Source organism: Mesoplodon bidens, assembly GCF_964165515.1.
Source record: "Mesoplodon bidens genome assembly, chromosome: 16".
Classification (NCBI taxonomy): domain Eukaryota; kingdom Metazoa; phylum Chordata; class Mammalia; order Artiodactyla; family Ziphiidae; genus Mesoplodon; species Mesoplodon bidens.
In genome coordinates this window covers 44629784-44651333 of record NC_138173.1, presented here as the reverse complement: position 1 = coordinate 44651333, position 21550 = coordinate 44629784, and the positions used below count along the sequence as shown (strand labels likewise).

The following is a 21550-nucleotide window of genomic DNA, read 5'->3' as shown; positions in this document are numbered from 1 at the left end:
TGGCACAGTCCACAAAGCCCCATACATATCAGCTCCCCAACTGTCAAGGCATTTTGTGATGTTCTTCCCAAATGATTCCAAAGTATATTAGTTAGATTCACAGAACTCAAATAGAGAGATATCTTATGAAGGTGAATGGATTTTTGAAACATAAAATCTATCTCTGTGGGACACTTTTAAGGGGTAGAGTCATAGGCTTTGGTGGGGAGAGAGCGAGGGCGACCTCTCTCGGGCAGAACCGTCATCGCTCTGCCAATGGCCAGTCTCTGCCACTCAGCTCCGTCACCTGAACAGGTCTTGTGAAACAGCACCTCGGGACAAGGAAAAATTTGGACATTGTGTAACAATGGGTTGGCCTGTTTCATAAATAATGAGCTCTCAGTGGGAGGAAGAATTTACGCAGAGACTGAAAGAGACACTCACTCAAACTTCTGATCATTTGTTATTGTTTTAAACCTTTTCTGTTCACATTCAATACTTAAAACTTGTTTTGAGTTTGTAATATCTGAATCTAGCACAAAGTTCAAAAGGGCAAATGTGGAAACCACACCCCCTCCCCCGCAGGCATTGTTCTCCAACCAACAGCTTCTTGAGTATCCTTCACACTTTCTTGCGCATCCTTCTAGAAACAAGCTATGCAAATTCATATCTTTTCCTGTTCTATACAAATGGTAGCACAGTAAACACACAGTTCTGCAGCCTGTTTTTTCCATTTGACAAGATATTTTGAAGACAGCTCTTTCTTTTTCTTTTTTAAAAGAACCATGATTATGGAATAACCATTTCTTTAACGTGAGGCTGTTTCCAGTCTTTTCATCTTGTAAACAATGCTGCAATGCATGCTTTCAACATGAGCACATATAATTTACCAGCTGTAAGTAAAGGCCATGTCACCAACTATTTTGAATCTGACTTTGGACTTCACTCTTCTACCGAGATTGCTTTCTTCCAGGTCAGCCTTCTCAGTAGCATCCTTATAAGCAGGGGTATGCACCAGGAGGCCCGGTTACAACACGTTAAGACTCTGCCCCCTTGGAGTTTCCAATTCAGTAGGTCTGAGGTAGGAGGTCCTAGCATCTGCCTTTCTAACAATTTCCCAAGTTGCTGCTGCTGCTGTTTGCGGAGGCTCAGGCTGTGAGAAACCACTGCCTACAACACCCACTTCACTGGCCACTTCCTCCTCTCCCCCATCCTCCTGTCCTCTCCTTCCCGACCACCCTTTCCTTCTTTGGTTCCTCTTCCCCCACCTCCCCTAAATGGGTGGGTCTAAAGTTCCCACCTTGACCCTCTTTCGCAAACCCTCCAATTCTCTCCGCGGCATCTCACCCCTTCTCCTGGCGTCTCTTGTCCCCTCCTTACAGCCCACTTGAAATTCTCTCCCGAGCTCCACCACTCCCGGCTCTTCTTCCACGGCCAGTCTCTGCACCTTTGAGTGCCTCGTCCTTCCACCTGGCTCCCCTTTCCAACCCACACTCGTCTAAATTCCACCCGACCCTTAAGACACAACTCCCGTGCCATACCCTCCCTCGAGTGTTCCCTGATCCCACAGAATGGCGCCCTCTCTACGTGCTGAAGTCTTTAGTAGAGAAAAGTGTATGTGTATGTGTGTGTGTGTGTGTGTGTGAGAGAGAGAGAGAGAGAGAGAGAGAGAAGAGAGAGAGAGAGAAGAGAAAGCAAATCGGCAAAAGACTAACAACGAGTCAATCTAGGTGAAGGGTATGTGGTAAGAACTGTATTATTCTTTCAACTTTTCATTTGTAATTTTTTACATAAGAAATTGGGAAAATTTTTTAAATAGAAAACTTAATAGAAATGTTTTATAAAAATAAAAACAAATTAAAAAATGAACTTATTTACAAAACCGAAATAGACTCACAGACATGAAAAACAAACTTATGGTTACCAAAGGGGATGGCAGAGCGGGGGTGGGGTGGGGGGCAGGGGAGGGATGAATTAGGAGTTTGGGGTTAACATATACACGCTACTATATATAAAATAGATAACCAACAAGGACCTACTGTATAACACAGGGAGTTATATATCTTCTAATAACCTATAATGGAAAAGAATCTGAAAAAACAAAAAATATATATAACTGAATCACTTTGCTATACACCTGAAACTAACACAACATTATAAATCAACTATACTTCAATTTAAAAAATGGTTTAAAAAAATAAAGTTACCAAAAAGCTCCGGGCTACTAATCTAGTAGGTGGATGCTTATTTGTGCTCAAGAAAATAAATCTTTTTATTTTGTGATAAAAATAAATAAATAAAATAAAAAACAGGGCTATCTCCCTCTCCAGAACTCTCCTGGCCCTTTAATTCTGTTTTCATTACAGTCTTTGTCACTTTCTTCCTCATATTACAGTCATTTACAGATATGTCTGAGTTCTCGGCCCAGCCAAAATGTCCTCTGAGAGCAGCAGACACTCTGCTTGGCTGGTGTGTCTGTAAATTCCCACTGCCTGGCCCAGCACGTGATGTACAGCAGGCAAGCTGCTTGGAGGGGATGACTGCACCTTTGCCACAGATAATATAGAAGATACTATGACTACCTCTGCCCAAGAAGAAAAGGCACTCTGGAAAGAGCACATGCTTCAGACAGACATTCCCAGGGTGGGAATCCCAGCTCTGCTGTGCAAGCTCTCTGGACTTCAGCCTCTTCACTATTTAAATGAAAAATGATCTCCACTTAAAGTCTGAATGTTGCATAAGGTATACAAAGCACCTGGCAGAGTGCCTGGTATATGGTAATCACTGAATAAATACTAGCCATGGTACACACACACAGACACACACATCAGTCTATGAAATCCAAGTATGCGATCTCAGTCTCTGAATACACACAACAGTTGATACATGTGAGTTACAGAGCCCTCAGCAGAATTCAGGCCAGAAACCATGGATACTCCACATCCTAACAAAAGATCAAGCCATAGATAGCTTGGATGAGATGGTTTCTAAAGATTATTCCTTCTATATATGAATTAACTCCAGCTTTATAGCTTTTCTCCCATCCATTACCTTATAAAACTGGAACAAAGGCGTGGCTTTAAGTTCAATACCAAAGACTCCAGCAAATGTTTACCTTTCCCTTTTAAAGCTTCCTCCACCCACACCACGCCCCAGCAAACGCATAAAAATGCCATTTGCCCTGCTTTGCAGTGTGTATTTCAACCTTTCAAGACCCCTCCCAGGAGCCTTCCCCACCCCTTCTTTACTCTGGAGAGCATGGAAGATGCCCTATAATATTCTCTATTCTGCCATATGATGACCTGCTGAAACCTGGGCTCTATTTAGTCAAAACATTAGGATATAACTTTGTCTTTATCAGTAATATCCATCAGCTCCACTGCATCCTGGACTGTCTTGTAAGCAGAAAGAGGACCCCCTGGACTGCTGATGGGAGGTGGAGGTCAGGGAAACAAACTAGGTCATGAACCCACAGGGCACTCAGGAGTATGGCTTCCTTTGGCCCGGTCCTTTGGGTTCTCTTTTCATCTTGAAAATCAATATTTACACATCTCCCCTTCTCCCTGGTGTCCAGCACTGGAGTTTGGCAGAAAGAGAATACAGTCCATTTAGAAGCATCCCCTTGGAAGGCGTGATTCGTCAAGACTACCGAAACTGTAACTTTCTAAAGCACTTTGCTTGACACACAGTGGAGCCCCATAAAAACTGATTAAATCTTTTAGACCAAAAAGAAATGTTGAGAGAGAGAGAAAAGGAAGGTGGGTGAGATAAATTTGGGACAATTTTAATGGTTCTGCTGTGATTTGGTACTAAATGTCAAAACAGTCTTTGAATGAGCATTACCATATTTTCCACAAAGAGAGACTGAAAAATTTACAGGGTACACGAAGGTTAGAACACTTACATTTTCTCTAGTTTACTGCCTTTACATAGGCTGTGATCAAAGCACTGCCATTTGCACCATCCTGTCTTTGAAGCTACTAACATTGAGATCTGAGGACTGAGGGGCTGTTTCCTACCCCTTAGCAGCTGATAGAGTAAAGAGCTAGGTTTGGCTTCCTGACCACTTGTTGTACCTTGAAAAGACAGCACTGGGAAGAGAACGGGCTGAACCACACAGGAAGAAAAGGAAGAAACCTGGACTTAACATGACAGAAGTAAGTCACCTGATATGAGAGCTTTATTTATGTCTCACAATATGAAGCAATTCATGACACGGGCCCCATCAAATGTCCTTATGTCCAGGGCAGCTGCAGGGCAGTGCTGGGGCATTCAATCAACTTCATTTTCTTCCTTAAGGATAGAATTGCAAATCTGGAAGAGAACTTTTTACTCCCAACTTTCACTTTTTTTTTTTTTTTTTTTTTTTTTTTGCAGTACGTGGGCCTCTCACTGTTGTGGCCTCTCCCACTGCGGAGCACAGGCTCCGGATGCACAGGCCCAGCGGCCATGGCTCACGGGCCCAGCCGCTCCGCGGCATGTGGGATCCCCCCAGACCGGGGCACGAACCTGCATCCCCTGCATCGGCAGGTGGACTCCCAACCACTGCGCCACCAGGGAAGCCCCCAACTTTCACTTTTGTTTTCCTGCTCAGCCAGCTGATTCCTCTTAGCACATCCATGTTTACACCCCTCAGACTGGGTCTCAGTTCTCAAATGACATCTCCTTGGTATTAGTGCAAAATCAGACACAAAGGCAAGAAATAAGGCAAAAATATTAAGGGAAATAGGGCCTAGAGGGAATATCAACATGCATCCTCTCATCTGGCATTTTCTCTGAATTTAAAAAATTACATGGAAACTGAATCACTGCGCTGTACACCAGAAACGAACAAAACACTGTAAATCAACTATATTTCAATAAAAAAAAATTACATGAAAATCTCTTTTGCAAGTGCAATTCATTTATAGCATCCAAAGGGACCCAAAGTGAGAGGAATCTAAATATAAAATAAATATTGTTTATGTGTAAATATTTACTTCCAATTTACCAGCTTGGTAAATATGGGTTTTCATTTACTGTATTTCTTAAGTTGCAAACATAAAGCAGGGAGCCATTGTGTGCCTTCTGCAACCTTCATTTTCTCGAATAATAATCGTCATCCTTGCTTCGAATTTTTTCATGCTGTGCTTCCTACATGGTATTGCAAAAAAGAGTAAGGAACAGTCTTCACTGTTCATAACAGGAAAAAACCAAAACATAAAAGAAAAGTGTACAGAAATAATGTAAATGAGTGTGAAAATGAAATTCAGGATACCAGGGAAAGGAGCTAGAGAGAAGTGGGGGAAATGGAGAATAAATGTGTAAGGTATGGAGAAGAAAATATTGCTATGCCTCAGAGCTGCACTATTAGAAAGCATGCACTGACCTTCAATTAACACAGAGCGAGGTCATAATTAGGCAAATGAGATCACTAATGTTAGGCTAATACACACACATACACACACACTCAGTTGAAGAGGGCAAGGAATCCAAACAGTCCTCACTCCCATATGCATTCTGGTCAATAATATGTATGACATCAACCGGTAATGTACCAGGGCAACCAAAGACACGGATAGGAAGAGACCTTTGTGCTGGAAGTGTTGGGTCCGTGAGCCCATCTTTGTTGGTGGGAGTGGGGGAGATGGGTGGCAAAAGCAGGGTGACTTGATAGAATTGCTTTGCTCAAGGAAATGAGATTCATTTGACTTCTTTCTTTCTAGGTTGTACCCTATACATTTCTTTGAGAAGGAAAGTCATAGCATTCTTTGGTCTAAAACAAATTACAGATATCCCTCTGTTGGGATGGTTTAAGAACATGGACTCTGGACTCAGAGGGACATGGTTCAAAGTCCACCTTTTCCACTTGCCCAATCTTGCAGAGCCTGTTATGAAGAAAGTTGATATTTAGTGGAATCAGAATCTGAGATGCACAGATAAATGATCCATGGTGTCTCTCAGCCTCTCTACTTCCCACCTCACCCTAACCAGTTTTCAGCCCTGCCCACCCTCAGTTTCACCACAAAAATCTGTTAACAGGGATGAAAATATGCCTTATCTGTGTCCTTGACTCTCTCTAAAACTGCAGCATCTTCTGGTCTGAAAGTTCCTCCCAAATACCAAGACGCAGGAAGAACGTTTCCCACCTGATCTTGCAAAGCAGAGGGCCTGACAGCTCCTCTCTGGAAGCCCCCCCTGCAACTCAAGAGCGGGGGGACGGGGCGGGGCGGGGTAGGCATCCCTCCAGAGCGCAGTCACTGCGCTTCCGCAAGCAGAGGTGCTGGGCTAGACCGCAGCAAAAAGTAACACAGGGCAGACAGAGCTCCATATTACTGAATTATAATACATTTTCTTTTTAAATCATAGAGACAGGGGAATGGGCTAGGAGTGGATCTACTTGTTTGCTTGATGATTTAGCAGTGCTGGTAGTGAGGGAAAAGGAACATTTCACTGACTCAAGATCATTCCGGAAGGCATAGCAGCAGAGAGTTCATGGAAAGAGGCCTCCTTCATCTCAGGTAGTTTATAAACCGCGAGAAGGATGAGGCATAGAAATAGGGGGAAATTGGTATGGTGTTCCAGTGAAAAGACGCAAAAAAGAAACCCATTCCTTAGAGCACTAAGTAGTGTCTTAACGCTCAAGTAATTCTCTGTGGTCACATGAGAGCGGCCTTTGTAGCACGTCGAGGTTGGTTTAATCTTGAAATCACTGTGAACAGAGAAAAAGGCTCTGGCCACAAATAAGGGGCCTGGTTTCAAGAATCTGCTTAGAAATCGGGGAGAAAGGGGAGCCTATAATTAGGGTTTGTGCGCTCCCGCCCTGGGGGTGACGTCATCACCGGCGCTCGGTGCCAGGAATCTGAGCTCACCACCCTTCAATAATTCAATAGGGGCTTGCCTGGGAACTTCTCATCTCGGGGATTAGTGGCCAATAGATCTACTTTGTGGGTACCTGCGTTTGGCTGAGGGGAGAAAGAGAGATCGAAATGACCTTGTAAGTGGGAGTCATGTGAAAGAATGCAGCCCTGTGGTGCTCGCACTAGAATCATACGGATGGGACCTTAATACTTTGTCAGCCCCTTCCTGTTCCGCTTCCCGCCATTTTCCAGCTGAGAAACTGAAGCTCAGAAGGGGGAAGACACAAAGCTGGCTATTCCCGCGCCGGGAGGATACCTGGTTGCCTGAGCCCCATTTCAGCGCTCTGTTTTCTCTATCACCCTGTGCCCCAACCTCATCAACTTCCAAGCTTCCACCAGCATGGATGCTCAGAACCTCACCCACCTGGATGCCACCTGAGTCATTCCCAGGGGCCCAGGGACCCCGGTTCACGTTACAGGAGCTTCCAGACTGCACAGACCCTGAGGGGAAACGAATGTCCTGCCTGAGACGCTTTCTGCTGCGGGGCGTCATTGTGCAGAGACGCAGTAGCACAACCAGCAAAACCGGTTCTGGGAGGAAGAAGTCTGCAGTAGTTTTGCCAGAACCGTGCTGCCCTTGAGACTGGCAATCTGCAGTTAATCCCGCAACCTCATTTTCTTTTTTAACACCTTTATTGGAATATAATTGCTTTACAATGGTGGGTTAGTTTCTGCTTTCTAACAAAGTGAATCAGTTATACGTATACATATGTTCCCATACCTCTTCCCTCTTGCGTCTCCCTCCCACCCTCCCTATCCCACCCCTCTAGGTGATCACAAATCACTGAGCTGATCTCCCTGTGCTATGCGGCTGCTTCCCACTAGCTATCTATTCTACATTTGGTAGTGTATATATGTCCATGCCACTCTCTCACTTTGTCCCAGCTTGCCCTTCCCCCTCCCTGTGTCCTCAAGTCCATTCTCTACGTCTGCGTCTTTATTCCTGTCCTGCCCCTAGGTCCTATGAACACCTTCCCTGGCCAAACTTTTCCTGTAATTAAATTAAAGTAAATGATTAGAGTTTCACGTTCTTTCCTTTCTTCTGTTCCTGCTAAACGAGAGGTAAGAACAGAATATAGGTCAGCAGCAAAAGAAAAGAGTAGTGTTCTGGAAAAATCCATAACTTTTGTCATCAGGCCTTGATGATGCATATGTGGGAAGACTAACAAATACGAGACTGTTTTATTTTTTTAATAAATGCACCAAAACCAAATATCCAAATAGAAGCTATCTTGGGAAGACACACAGATCTCTCAAATGATACTGCCATGGCTCAAAGTATATTCGTAGTGTCTCTCGGGATATATCCCACTTCAAAGCTGGTCTTGTGCCAAAAATGATACATTATTTTTACCCCTGAAGTGATATTATCCAACTTGTTGGTACACACTCACATTTGGACCCAAGTGGTTTCTGATTTTTTAGAAAATATCCTCAAAGATCAAGATTTACTACCCGTCTTTCAAACAAAGAAAGGCGCAGCAGCTCTCTGTAACGGCACCAACACAAGTCAGCCTCTGTGTGGCCTGTTGCCAAAGGAACCCGGGGAGGTTGGTGGGGTTCCTGACTGGCCCATTCCTCTCAGCCACACGGCGGCAACTCCCTTGTGTCACTACTTTCCCCAACACCGAGAACCAGTAAAGATGTAAACGGCAAATTCAGTTGTCTGAGAGGGTGTGATTGGGGCGTGAAACTTCAAATGGCCATGAGGACCAGGCAAGGAAAGTTCCACGATGGAGAAGGCTAGGGAAAGCATTAAAGAGAACAGCTGGTACCTCACAAGAGCTACTCGTGGCCTTGCAAACACTCGGGCTCATGTTGCCAGAATCTCGAATTATCCAAAAGAATCTGGAAACTTAGGATTTTGTTAGTTTGTTTCTTGAATCTCCTGATTATTAAATGTGGGCAAAATATTTTAAAACTTGGAATATAAGTACATAAATGCATGATACGCACATCCATATACGTTCTGTGGAATATATGAAGGCTGAGGGTCACAAATTTGTGTCCTCTGGCCACAAGAACTAAAACAACATGTGACACTGAATGAATGTCACAATCCTAAAGCCTACAACAGATTTCTGTGTGGATGTTACCAAGAGGAACTTGAAGTCAAATGCAACTGCTCCCGAGAATAAGTTCACAGTATGAAAATTACAAACAATTCCACTGTGAGAGGATTTTATGCCTTGCTTTGTTGAAAACCTTTTTCCCAATCATGTAATTTTGGGGTTTTTTGCAGCCTGCTTATTATAAAATCAATATTTTAAAGAAAAACCTTACATCCTGCGGGTTGAAAAAAAAAATCTTCTCAGCCTACCTAATGAAATGGATTTAACTTCTTTGGTTTTTCTTTAAAAGCTCTTCCAGTAGTTTGGCAGAAGTATTTGGAGCTATTTTTATTATTCATCGATTAACCCAAACTGCACACAATTACAACTACCAAATAATAGTTACTGAAAATATGTATTAAAGAAACAAGTTTTGCTACAGCCAGCAAGCACTGCCATTTGTCAAAGCATATGTGACCTTAAATGTGTCAGCCTGGAAGAATACACATGCACAAACATACATATTTCAACAAGAAAAGTGAGCCTTACCTACGGGAAATGAAAGAAACGTCAGCTCAACCCCAAATGAACTACCTCACTGGTTGACCATAGAGCCGCCATCATTCAAGATGTCCCTCCAGGTTTAGGCGTTTTCTCTAAAAGGTCCTTATTGACTGGTAACAGTTAACACATTCACCTTCTAGCACATGTTATCAGATTGCATGATAAGGACATTTAGGGCTGCAGTTACAGCTCACTTTTACAGCTTGCTTTACCTTGACAAGGCACTTCCAAGTATAGGATCCCATTGTCTTCCCAATGGATGGCTCTGCTTGGGCCTGCCTCTCACTCCTCACACACACTGCTGTCCAGCTAACGATTCCCTTACCTCCCTCAGAGACTGGATTTTCACACATCGTACTCCCAGCACATGCTTGGTACAGCAGGGACAATCGGAAAAGTTTGTTTTGTTTTGTTTTGTTTTGCTTTACATGAGCGAACTGAGGCCCAGAGAGGTCAGCTGACTTGCCAGGATTCCAACCCTGGGCCCTGATACCATTGCACACACTGCCTTTTCCTTACCCAGCCCAGTAATCTAGCCTCTGGGAGAAGAGAAGGGGGCATGAGGAGAAAGGCTGGGGCTTGGGCACGAGGAGAAAGCCTGGGGCTTGGGTGAGGAACTTTAAACGGAGGTGGAGTGGGGCCTTGAGGAGAAGCTTTTCCTGCACATCCGTGCCCATCACATCACAAGGCCTCCTGCCTTCCCTCAGATGCACTGACCCACTGGAACATTCTCCCAGCTACTATGGAGCTGTTTCTGCTTGCCCATTTAGGTCACCTTTCTTGGGCCTAAAGCCAATTTCATTTACTTTGTTTTATACCTGAGTGAAATGAGACACTGAGCAATTCATCTTCTTCTCTAAGTCATGCCCACAAACTCCCATCCAGTTTCCTTTCTCACCTGGCCTTCCCCTGCTTGCAGACAATGAAGCATTGAAAGTAGTTGTTTACATTGACCTTTTCATTAATTCGAAGACAAAGTCTTCTAACGCCCTCCTAGATGGTACATAACTGAAGCAGAAAACAAGCTTAGGGTTCATCTGGAACCTTCCCTTTGGTGCAAAATAAGGATCGAGAATCAGAAGGTACAGAACACAGGAAGAAGAGTGGGCATCGCAGCAAAGTTCAGTTTTCAGAAACTCAGAGACTCATGGCTGGAAAGCAAATCTGAGTATCATCAAGTCTTACTTTTTTACCCGAATCCATGCAACGGTGGACACCTATCCTCAGGATGCACCTGGCCAGAGATTTTACTGTTGTCCTTCTTAACCATGCTGGCACCAGACAGAAATAAGAAAAGCTTAAGCTTGAGGTTAACAGGAAAGAAATGGCTCAAGGTCACGGTGGTGGCTCTTCCTCAGGGGTCAAGTTCAGAGACCTGCAGCCCTGCTTCTTGCACCCTCCCTTGACCAGATTAAGCCTCAAAGGGGCCGGGAGGCTTGCCCAGCTGCTTACCTGTGCAGACAGTAGCTCTGAGCACCTTCCTGCCTCTGAAGAAGGCAGCAGTTGGAGAGGTGTTTGGGGAAACTGCAGTGCAGGTAGAAAAGATTTTTCAGGCCCAGTCCTGTCAGCCCCAAGTGGAGCTTGGGGGCCTGGAGGATTTGGGAGGGACAAGGGGCCTGGCCCGTTCAGCGGGAGGCCACAGGGGAATAGGTACACCCCCCTTTCTCCTTGCTCCACAAAAGGCAATTTAGCTGCGCGTAATTGAATGTGTGTGACTTCAAGAGAAAGATCATAGGTTCATTTCCCTTTTTTTCTGGCTCAAGTTAACAGATCTTTCCCTACTCAGAGGCTTTTGTAAAAGAATCCTCTGCAGAGAAAGGACACGGTATTTAAACGGTACGACCAATGAATCAGTGCTACTTTTTCACTCACCTTAGCTTCTTCATTCACGTCCCAGGTGAAGGAAACAGCATTATATGCAATCTCTTCAATGTTGCCAATCGTATTAAAGCTCTCCTTGTAATCAGCTGTGACATGAAAAAAAGAAAAGGGTATTAAAAGAATCAGCATTACTGGGCGACATGTATTGAATGATCATTTTTCCAGTGGGGAAATTGCAACTTTGCCTATTCTTCTGTCTGTCTCCATGGCAACAGTTAAGGATTTGTGCTTGCTGATAATCTTTTACTAATATTTACTCTATCAGAATGTAAGCGTGTTCCTCTATTAAAAGGGTAAACCTAGGTGAAGCAATGTTCCTAACTGATTTGTTCATTAGTTTCATTTTTAACTCGGTTTATAAATTTCTTCCTCCTGAGCGCCCTGTCACCTACCTAGTCCCTCTCCTATTCACTTTTCTGCCACTTAATTTTGCCAGCAGTGCCAGAGTATTCCATAGGGATCATTTCATAGGACAGAATATTCTCTTTATCAGCTGGGCAGGGTCTCTGGGGCTTCAGTGAAGAAATCCAAGAGTGCAGAAAAACTTATTTTTTACTTCTTTTTGGATTTAGGTACAGAGAAGTAAGTCAATTGTACTCAGCTCATTACCACCACCTGTCCCCTCAAGGCCCTCTCTTATTTCTTTGTTTATGTAATATTTATTTATTCCTTTTTATTCTCTCTATCCCCCACCCCCAAACACAATAGCTATCAACATGTTTGCTCTGTATCCTTATGAAATAAGTTGGGTTGATTTGCCTGTGTACACAGTTTTCATTTTCACAAATTGTGCCGTACTGTGACTAGGGTTGCCAGATTTAGCAAATATTTGGATCATACTCTAAAAAAGTATTTGTTGTTTAACAGATATTCAAATTTAACTGGGCACCCTGTATTTTATCTGGCAACCCTCGCTATGGACCTTTTCAGACGTATCCACATTGCTGGTTGTATGCCTAATCCTAGCTGTGGCTGCATAGAATTTAGTGGTGACCACCAACTACAAATGACTTATCCCCTCTCCCCAGAGATGGACCCTTCAGTGGTCTCCAGCTCTCTGGTACCACAGACAACACTGTGATATTCCTCTGTCTCCACTGTCACTGCCTTAGTTGGTCTTCAGGTCTAGACACGACATTCCTAGTCTTATTCCTACTTCCTAAGGTTTTTAGCTTATGCTTACCATCTAGATTTTCCCCCTACTCTTGGCCTCCTTGGATATGACATCCTACCTTCACTCCATCCCTTGTGTACTAAGTAAACATTGGCCATGTGCTGCTTGGCTGGCATGACGGTAAGGCCCATCTGCTTTTCTTTGAGGTCTGGTTCACTCACAACTTGATCACCTAATCACATATGTCCTTCCTTTCTAAACTTCCATAGTTATTTTTCTAAAATGAAAACTCTAATCATGTGCTTTCAATAATTTTTTTAAGGCTAAAACTTACACCATGACCTATCATATGCTTTACAATTAGACCCTGCACACTTCTCTGTGTCATCACACTCCAGCCCCACAATGGGGGCCAGAGGAAGGTTCAATACTAATGATATTGGAGGTCTTTTTGTTTATAAAATCTTTTTGAATATGTTTCTCTCTGAGTTAGGATGAGTTATTATGATTGACTTCCAGTATAAAGTATAAAGTGTTCATTGTCTACAAAATTTGACATGTTTCTGGCCAAATGGTCATTTCCTCATCCTGTGTTCTAAGTGGCCCTATCACTCCACGGCTGGTGGCTTCTTGAGGCTTCAGCAAGTTCTCTATGTTAATGCTGTAAAATTTTGAAGTCTGCTTTCCTAAAATTCACATATCTGTTCATTTTTAGATCATTTCCTCCTCATTTATCACAAAATCTAAATTCATGTGATCCTTTACCAAGATTTTAATTACCCTCTCTTACTAATACAACTCATTTTGTTCGTGTGAATTAGGTTGGGAGAAGCAGGACTCCTATTTGATTTTTCTATCCATAACACAAATAATAATAAAACAAAGTCCATAATAATAATATCAATAAGTTTAGGGGAATTCCCTGGCGGTCCAGTGGTTAGGACTCAGCACTTTCACTGCTGGGGCCCTGGTGGATCCCTGGTTGAGGAACCAATATCCTGTAAGCCACGTGGCATGGCCAATAATAATAATAAAATAATAATAATAATAAGTTCATAATAATCCATAATAAAACAAAGTCAGTTTGATTTTGTGTTTTTTAAAATAACTCCTTATTACTGGGACCTGGATTGCTGGTTAACTTCAGAAAAACCTACTGAGATGTACTCTCCAGAATGGCCCTCAGACTCACTTCCTATAATGAGTCATGTTAATCTATACTCTGACCAGAATTCTATTTCCCCTCTTTCTCACCAAATTTCTACTTTTGTGGCCAATCCAGTGGGTACAAAGTGGTATGTTAATGATATTATAGTTGCATTTCTTCTGTCACCTATGAGTTCAAGCATCTCTTCACATCCAGGATAGCCAACGAGGTGTCTCCTTATACAAACTGCCTATTCATGCCCTTTGTCTATAGTTTTATTGGTTTCCCCAGGGAAACTTTAAAGCAAAACTATAGATCTTTACATTTTAAATAAAGCACACACACTTTAACATAGAAGCTTGTGTGTTCACCACAGGAAGGTCGTATACCATGAACAAATAAGAAAAATATTTAAAAGCAGGCACAATCTACTCACCCACTACAAACACATCTGTGTAGACTTCATTTTTCCTATCTCAGTCTCTGTCTCCCTTTCTCCAAAATATGTAAATATTTTTACACAATATTGTAACAATTATTTTTTAATTTGCTTCTTTTCCCTTTAATACATCTTCAGCATCTTTCCATGTCACTAAATAAAATTGTGGAAAATAGTTTTAATGTCCAAATACTATTATATTGGATTAAAATAAAATGCTATAACCTTATTTTGCTCCTATTGGACCCTTAAATGATGTATAATACTTTGCTACCTTAAATAGCGCTTCATCTAATTATCTTACGGCAAAATAGTCATATATACTTCATTATTTCATTAACATATATTCTCAGAAGTGAAATTAATAGGTCAAAGGCAAATATATTTTTGAGGCTTCTAATTCACTTTGTCAGATTGATCCTAGAAAGGTTAAAATAGTTTATATTCACAATAACAGTGTGTGACTTCCTGTTTCCTCAAACTTTCTCTTTCCAAGTTGGTATGCAAAGCATGCTAACATTATTTTATTTGCAATTCCTTGATTGCTAAAGAATAGAACAGTCTTCTATTTACTTTCTGGTTCTTTGTGTTTCTTTATATTCTTTCTCTTTGTTTTTAAAATTTATTCATTTATTGTAACAGTTTATTGTTCTGTATTTTGCTCATTTTTCTCTTAGGGAATTCAAGTTTTCTTATCGATTTAAAGTAAATATTTAAAGCTAAGCGATAAAACAGAAAGCAAAGGAAAATGATTTTATATCCTACAAGTTTAAAAAAAGGCTTTATGACTATATTTCAGATGATTTTAAATGCAAGCCTGTGCTTTCAGCAGGCCAGCCAGTTTCTTAAAATTTTGAAAAGAAAATAGATCACTGAACTTAAAGGAACTGAGTTCCCTGATTCTTCATAGCTATTTGTTTTAAAAGATAGTCTTACAATTTTGGTTTGAAATTTTTAATAAGCATTTTTAAAATCATAAATCAATCATAAATTTAAAAAGCAAATGCCATATCTAGCAATAAAGAGAAATCAAAATGGTTTGGTCAAACACTTAACCTAGATCTTTTTTAAAGTTTTTATTTTTCCACACCTTCTCTACCTGAAAAATTCCTCCCCTAAAAAACTGTGTTAGCTTTGGGGGCTTCCCTGGTGGCGCAGTGGTTGGGAGTCCGCCTGCCGATGCAGGGGACACGGGTTCGTGCCCCGGTCCGGGAGGATCCCGCGTGCCGCGGAGCAGCTGGGCCCGTGGGCCATGGCCGCTGGGCCTGCGCGTCCGGAGCCTGTGCTCCGCAATGGGAGGGGCCGCAGCAGTGAGAGGCCCGCTTACCGCAAAAAAAAAAAAAAGTGTTAGCTTAGAAAAGTAAAGAATTTTAAAAACAAATGCAATATAAACACAAATAAGTGCTTTCTGGGTCTTGCACAGGGTCTCTGTCAGTTTCTCTCTATCATGTTCACTTACTCAGTCAACAAAGGTATTGAACAAATATTTACTGTGTGTTCCCTATATACGGGGCAGCACACTCACACTTAAGAAACAGCAGAAAATAAAACTAGGTCCCTGGTCTAAGGGCTCTTACAGTTTAGAAGGAGACAGAATACAAATAAGTAGACAAATAAATAAATGAAAAACATATTATGTTTAATACGCTTTTTATGCCAAAAACAAGACTGGCAAGGCTACTTTTTATTGGGTGGCTATATTACCTTGCTTATTTCCTTCATACCACATATCAATGTTTTATTTATTTGTTTATTTATTCAACACTGCCATTTCCCATTAGCTATACATGCTATGTAAAGGCAAGGAACTTAACTTAAATACTGCTACTTTCTCAGTGTTTAACATTATCCAGATAAGATGCATTCCATAAATTTGTTGAGTAAATGAATGAATAATGGCTCCATGAGCAGTCTAAACAAAAATATAACTAAGAGACTAATGTCACACATTCCTCTTTAACCTTATAAAAGACATATCTGTTCTTCTCTACCCCTTTGTTTTTAGTCTCTAAGTCACTCACCTATAGATGGTAAAACAGCTCTGCTATCATGTGGTGACTGTCAAAGTTTTGTACACGACTTACACACATTGATATTGCTTTGTCCACATGCATTTTAGTCTAATAAACAAAATGCTAATAGATGTGTCTCCTGTTTCTGAAAACTGTCTTAATGTCCTTTGATAATTGTTGTTTGCTTAAGGGTTCATGACCCTTGGTATAGGAATAAAACCTCCACAGCCTGTTGTTAATTCTTCCTGAATTTATTTCCTCAAGAAAGCTTCTCAAACCCAAATTTTGTAAATGTTGATAGCTGCATCCAGTAAAAGTATTGTAGGACTTCCCCAGTGGTGCAGTGGTAAGAATCCACCTGCCAATGCAGGGGACACGGGTTTGAGCCCTGGTCCAGGAAGATTCCACATGCTGCACAGCAACTAAGCCAGTGCGCCACAACTACCAAGCCTGCGCTCTAGAGCCCACGAGCCACAACTACTGAGCTCGAGCACAACAACTACTGAAGCCCGCGCACCCTAGAGCCCGTGCGCCACAACTACTGAGCCCACACACCGCAACTACTGAAGCCCGCGTGCCTAGAGCCAGTGCTCCGCAACGAGAAGCCACCACAATGAGAAGCCTATGCACTTCAACGAAGAGTAGCCCCCGCTCACCACAACTAAAGAAAGCCTGTGCGCAGCAACGAAGACCCAACGCAGCCAAAAGAAGAAAAAAGGTATTGTAATGAGCTGGTGTAATGAGCTTAGTTTCCTAGAGCTGCCATAACAAATACCACAAACTTGGAAGTTTAAAACCACAGAAATTTATTCTCTCATTGTTCTGGAGCCAGATGTTCCAAATCAAGGTGTTGGCAATATTGGTTCCTTTTAGAGGTTCCACGCCTCTCCTAGCTTCTGCTGGTGGCTGGCAATGCTTGACACCCCTGGACTTGCAGACATATCACTCTAATCTCTGCCTCTGCCTGCACATGATGTACTCTTGTGTGTCTCTTCCCCCTTTTTCTTCTCTTCTAAGGACTTGTCATTGGATTCAGGGCCCACCCTAAACCAGGATGATCTCATCTTGAGACGCTTAACTTATTACATCTGCAAAGACCTTTCTCCCAAATAAGGTCATATTTACAGGTTCTGCGACTTAGAATATGAACATACAATTTTTGAGAGTTACCACCAACCCCTGCATCTGAGATTCCCTCCTATGATTGGAAGTCATGTGATTTGAGTATATGGCTTAGCTAAAAAGTAATCACCCTACTTTAAAAGAATTTTAAAGCATTTAATTGTGAACATACAGGCATGCCTCCGATATATTGTGGGTTTCATTCCAGACCACCCCAATAATGCCAATATTGAAATAAAGTGAGTCACACAATTTTTTTGGTTTCCTAGTGCATATAAGAGTTATGTTTAGTCTGTATTGTAGGCTATTAAGTATGCAATAGCATTATGTCTAAAAAAACAATGTAAAAACCTTAGTTTAAAAATACATTACTGCTAAAAATGCTAACCATCATCTTGGCCTTCAGTGAGTCATAATCTTTTTGCAGGTGGAGGGTCTTGCCTGGATGTTGGCGGCTGCTGGCTGATCAGGGTGGTGGTTACTGAAGGCTGGGGTGGCTGTGGGAATTTCTTAAAATACGACAACAATGAATTTTGCCGAATTGATTGACTCTTCTTTTCAAGAATGATTTCTCTGTAGCATGCAATGCTGTTTGATAGCATTTTACCCACAACAGAGCTTCTTCCAAAACTGGAGTCAAACCTCTCAAATGCTGCCGCTGCTTTATCAACTAAGTTTTTTTCTTTGCTCAACCATAAGAAGCAACTCCGCATACATGAAAGTTTTATCATCAGATTGCAGCAATTCAGTCACATCTTCAGACTGAGTTGCTAACTCTAGTTCTGTTGTTATTTCCACCACATCTGCAGTTACTTCCTCCACTGAATCTTGAACCCCTCAAAGTCATCTATGAAGGTTGGAATCAACTTCTTCCAAACTCCTGTTAATGTTGATATTTTGACATCTTTCCATGAACCACAAACGTTCTTAATGGTATCTAGAATGGTGAATCCTTTCCAGAAGGTTTTCAATTTACCTTGCCCAGATCCATCAAAAGAATCACCATCTATGGCAACTATAGCCTTACAAAATGTATTTCTTAAATAATAAAACTTGAAAGTTGAAATTACTCTTTGGTCCATGGGCTGCAGAATGGATGTGTGTTAGCAGGCATGAAAACAACAGTAATCTCATAGTACCTCTCCATCAGAGCTCTTGGGTGACCAGGTGCATTGTCAATGGGCAATAGTAATATTTTGAAAGGAATCTTTTTTTCTGAGCAGTAGGTCTCAACAGTGGGCTTAAAATATTCAGTAAACACATGTGCAGTCATCCAGGCTTTGTTGTTCCACTTATAGAGCACAGTCAGAGTAGATTTAGCATATTTCTTAAGAAACCTAGGATTTTCAGAATGGTAGATGAGCATTGGCTTCAACTTCAAGTCACCAGCTGTATTAGCCCCTAACAAGAGGGTCAACCTGTCCTTTGAAGCTTTGAAGCCAAGCATTGACTTCTCCTCTCTAGCTATGCAAGTCCTAGATGGCATCTTCTTCCAATATAAGGCTGTTTCGTCTACACTGAAAATCTGTTGTTAAGTGTAGTCACCTTTATTAATTATCTTAGCTAGATCTTTTGAGTAACTTGCTGCAGCTTCTACATCAGCACTTGCTGCTTCACCTTGCACTTTTATGTTACGGAGATGTCATCTTTCCTTAAACCTCATACAGCAGCCTTGGTTAGCTTCAAACTCTTATTCTCTAGCTTTCTCACCTCTCTCAGCCTTAACAGAATGCAAGAGAGTTAGGACCTTGCTCTGGATTAGGCTTTGGTTTATGGGAATCTTGTGGCTGGTTTGATCTTCTATCCAGACCAGTAAAACTTTCTCCATGTCAGCAATAAGACTGTTTTGCTTTTTTATCATATGTGTGTTCACTGGAGTAGCACTTTTAATTTCCTTCAAGAACTTTTCCTTTGCATTCACAACTTGGCTTACTGTTTGGAGCAAGAGGTCTAGCTGCTGGCCTGTCTTGGCTTTTGATATGCTTTCCTCACTGAGCTTAATCATGCCTAGCTTTTGATTTAAAGTGAGAGATGTGAGACTTGTCCTTTCACTTGAACACTTAAGAGGTCACTGTAGGGTTATTAATTGGCCTAATTTCAATATTGTGTCTCAGGGAACAGTGAGGTCTGAGGAGACGGAGAGAGATGGGGGAATAGCCTGTCGGTGGAGCAGTCAGAACACATACATTTATCAATTAAGTTTGTTGTCTTGTATAGGTGTGGTTTGTGGTGTCCCAAAACAATTACAATAATAACATCAAAGATCACTAATCACAGATTACTATAACAAATTCAGTAATAATAAAAAAGTTTGAAACATTGAGAAAATTACCAAAATGAGACACAGAGATGTGCAGTGAGAAAATGCTGTTGGGAAAATGGTGCCAATAGACTTGCTCCATGCAGGGTTGCCCCAAACATCCAATTTTTTAAAAAGCAGTATCTGTTAAGCACCATAAAGTGAAGCCCAATAAAACGCTTCATATTACATTTTGAATGGACTCTTATTTCTTTAAAAAAATGATGAGGCAACACAAAAACTACATGTTTTGTACACTGGTTTGTAAATGTCTATAGAATACTAGCATCTACTTGGTAAGCATGGGGATATAAATAGAAATATGGCTTAGATGTTTCCAAAAAGTGACATGATGGAACAAAACTACAATTGGCTAAAACAAGTTTCTAAAAAAATGTATGTCAACTGAATCTGAGTTACGAAGGTTCTTATTAATCTTAGTCATTCACACAAAGGAATAACCCTAAAGTATACAACCAGCTCAAACGATCCAAAACAACGAATCCCTGGGAAGAAGAAATGAGAGTTCGTCTAATGAAATAAGAGTGAAGTTGACCTCACCGTTAATGTCATGTTGCTGGTGATAGAGTCAAACTTTCCAGGGTCTGTTCTCAGGCTGGGTGTGTCCTTGGCATGTCAGAGTGAGGCATATGGGAATGCACAGCCATAGAGATACTCTAGGGCCTGTTAGGATGACCTCCAAAGACGCAAACTGATAGTTTCTGGATTCTCGTAGCTTATAGGCTTGTGTGGATGTTCCATAACAGTGATAATCAAATGCTGGGGTGCATCAGAATCACTGTAGGGCTTTGGTAAAATGCAGATGTCTGAGCCCACTCCCAGAGATTTCGATTCAGCAGGTCTGGGATGTGGCAAAGAATCTGCCTTTCTAATCAGCGCCCAGGCAGGGCTATTGCTGCTGTTCTGGAGACCATCCTGGGTAGCATGGATCTACGGCAAATTGAAATGACTGAATCCTTTGTGTGCATTTGATTTATCCCACATATAGTCTTAGAAAGCACTAAGTATGCCTTGATGTCCCACATCAACTACCCATGACGTCCATGAGACAGATTGTTCTTCTTCCTCAAAGGTCTCCCCTCTTGGGTGGACATCAACACCACATACAGGAGGACCAGGCAGTTACCTGTGTGGTGAGACGTGGGTACCACCTGCTCCAAAACATTTGCTATTCTCTTGCCTGGAATCCCATCCTAGAACTCACTTTCCTTTAGGAAGACACTGTCATCTCCTGACATGAAAAGGCAAATGCTCCTGGACAGTAGTAACTGCCACAGACTGAGAGCTTACTGAGTGCCAAGGCTTCCACCGACACTATCTCATCTAATCCTCACCACCGCTCTGGGAGGTAGGTATCAGCACCCTCCTACAGAGAAGTTAAGCTGCTCGTGAAAAATAACGTGGCTGGTAACAGACCAACCTGTGATTTGAATCTAGGTCTGTTTAAGGCCAAAGGCCATACTTTTAACCACTGCCTATATTTATCTTGCAAATTAAACACTAAATGGCCACCAGATAGTAATATCTTACAAAGAAAAATCATAGCATAGCCTACGTGGCAACTAACTGGTAGAGAAGTGCTGGGGAATGTAAGTTTGATGATGTGGAGAGACTGGACATTTTTGGACCACTGCAAATGCCTTGACAAAGGAGGGCAAAGTCAGGGGTGTGTCCTGCAGACCCCAGGAGGATGGAGCTCACAAACTAGTCCCTCTGAGAAGGCAAGGGATGTCGAGGCAAAGATGATAAACTTGACAGTGTTTCAGCAAAGGGCTGCTAGGCACACGTGGATGTGCAATACTTTCTGTATGTTTTTGGCAAGTTATATTCTATGCTGAAATTACGGGATTCAATTCTATTTTAATTGTTATGGAAAGCAGGATGGTGAATCCTTTGTTATCTTTAAAAATTTTTTTGCATGTAATCAGTGGTCTGTTAAAAGGTCTTTAAATTCAGACTTTTGTAGATTGAGTTTTCTTCAGCCTGACTGTATGTGTAAGTGTGATTCTGGAATGTGGTCAA

General features: G+C 41.8%; 1 protein-coding gene across 1 annotated transcript in view; it reads right to left on the bottom strand.

Annotated features, from left to right (window-relative positions):
- Positions 1-21550, bottom strand: part of GRHL2 (grainyhead like transcription factor 2) — a 164688-nt gene that overhangs the window by 46723 nt on the left and 96415 nt on the right. The window contains exon 8 of the mRNA XM_081259033.1: positions 11366-11460. Within this exon, the coding sequence (XP_081115159.1) occupies positions 11366-11460 (95 nt within the window). The remainder of the gene's footprint in view (positions 1-11365; positions 11461-21550) is intronic.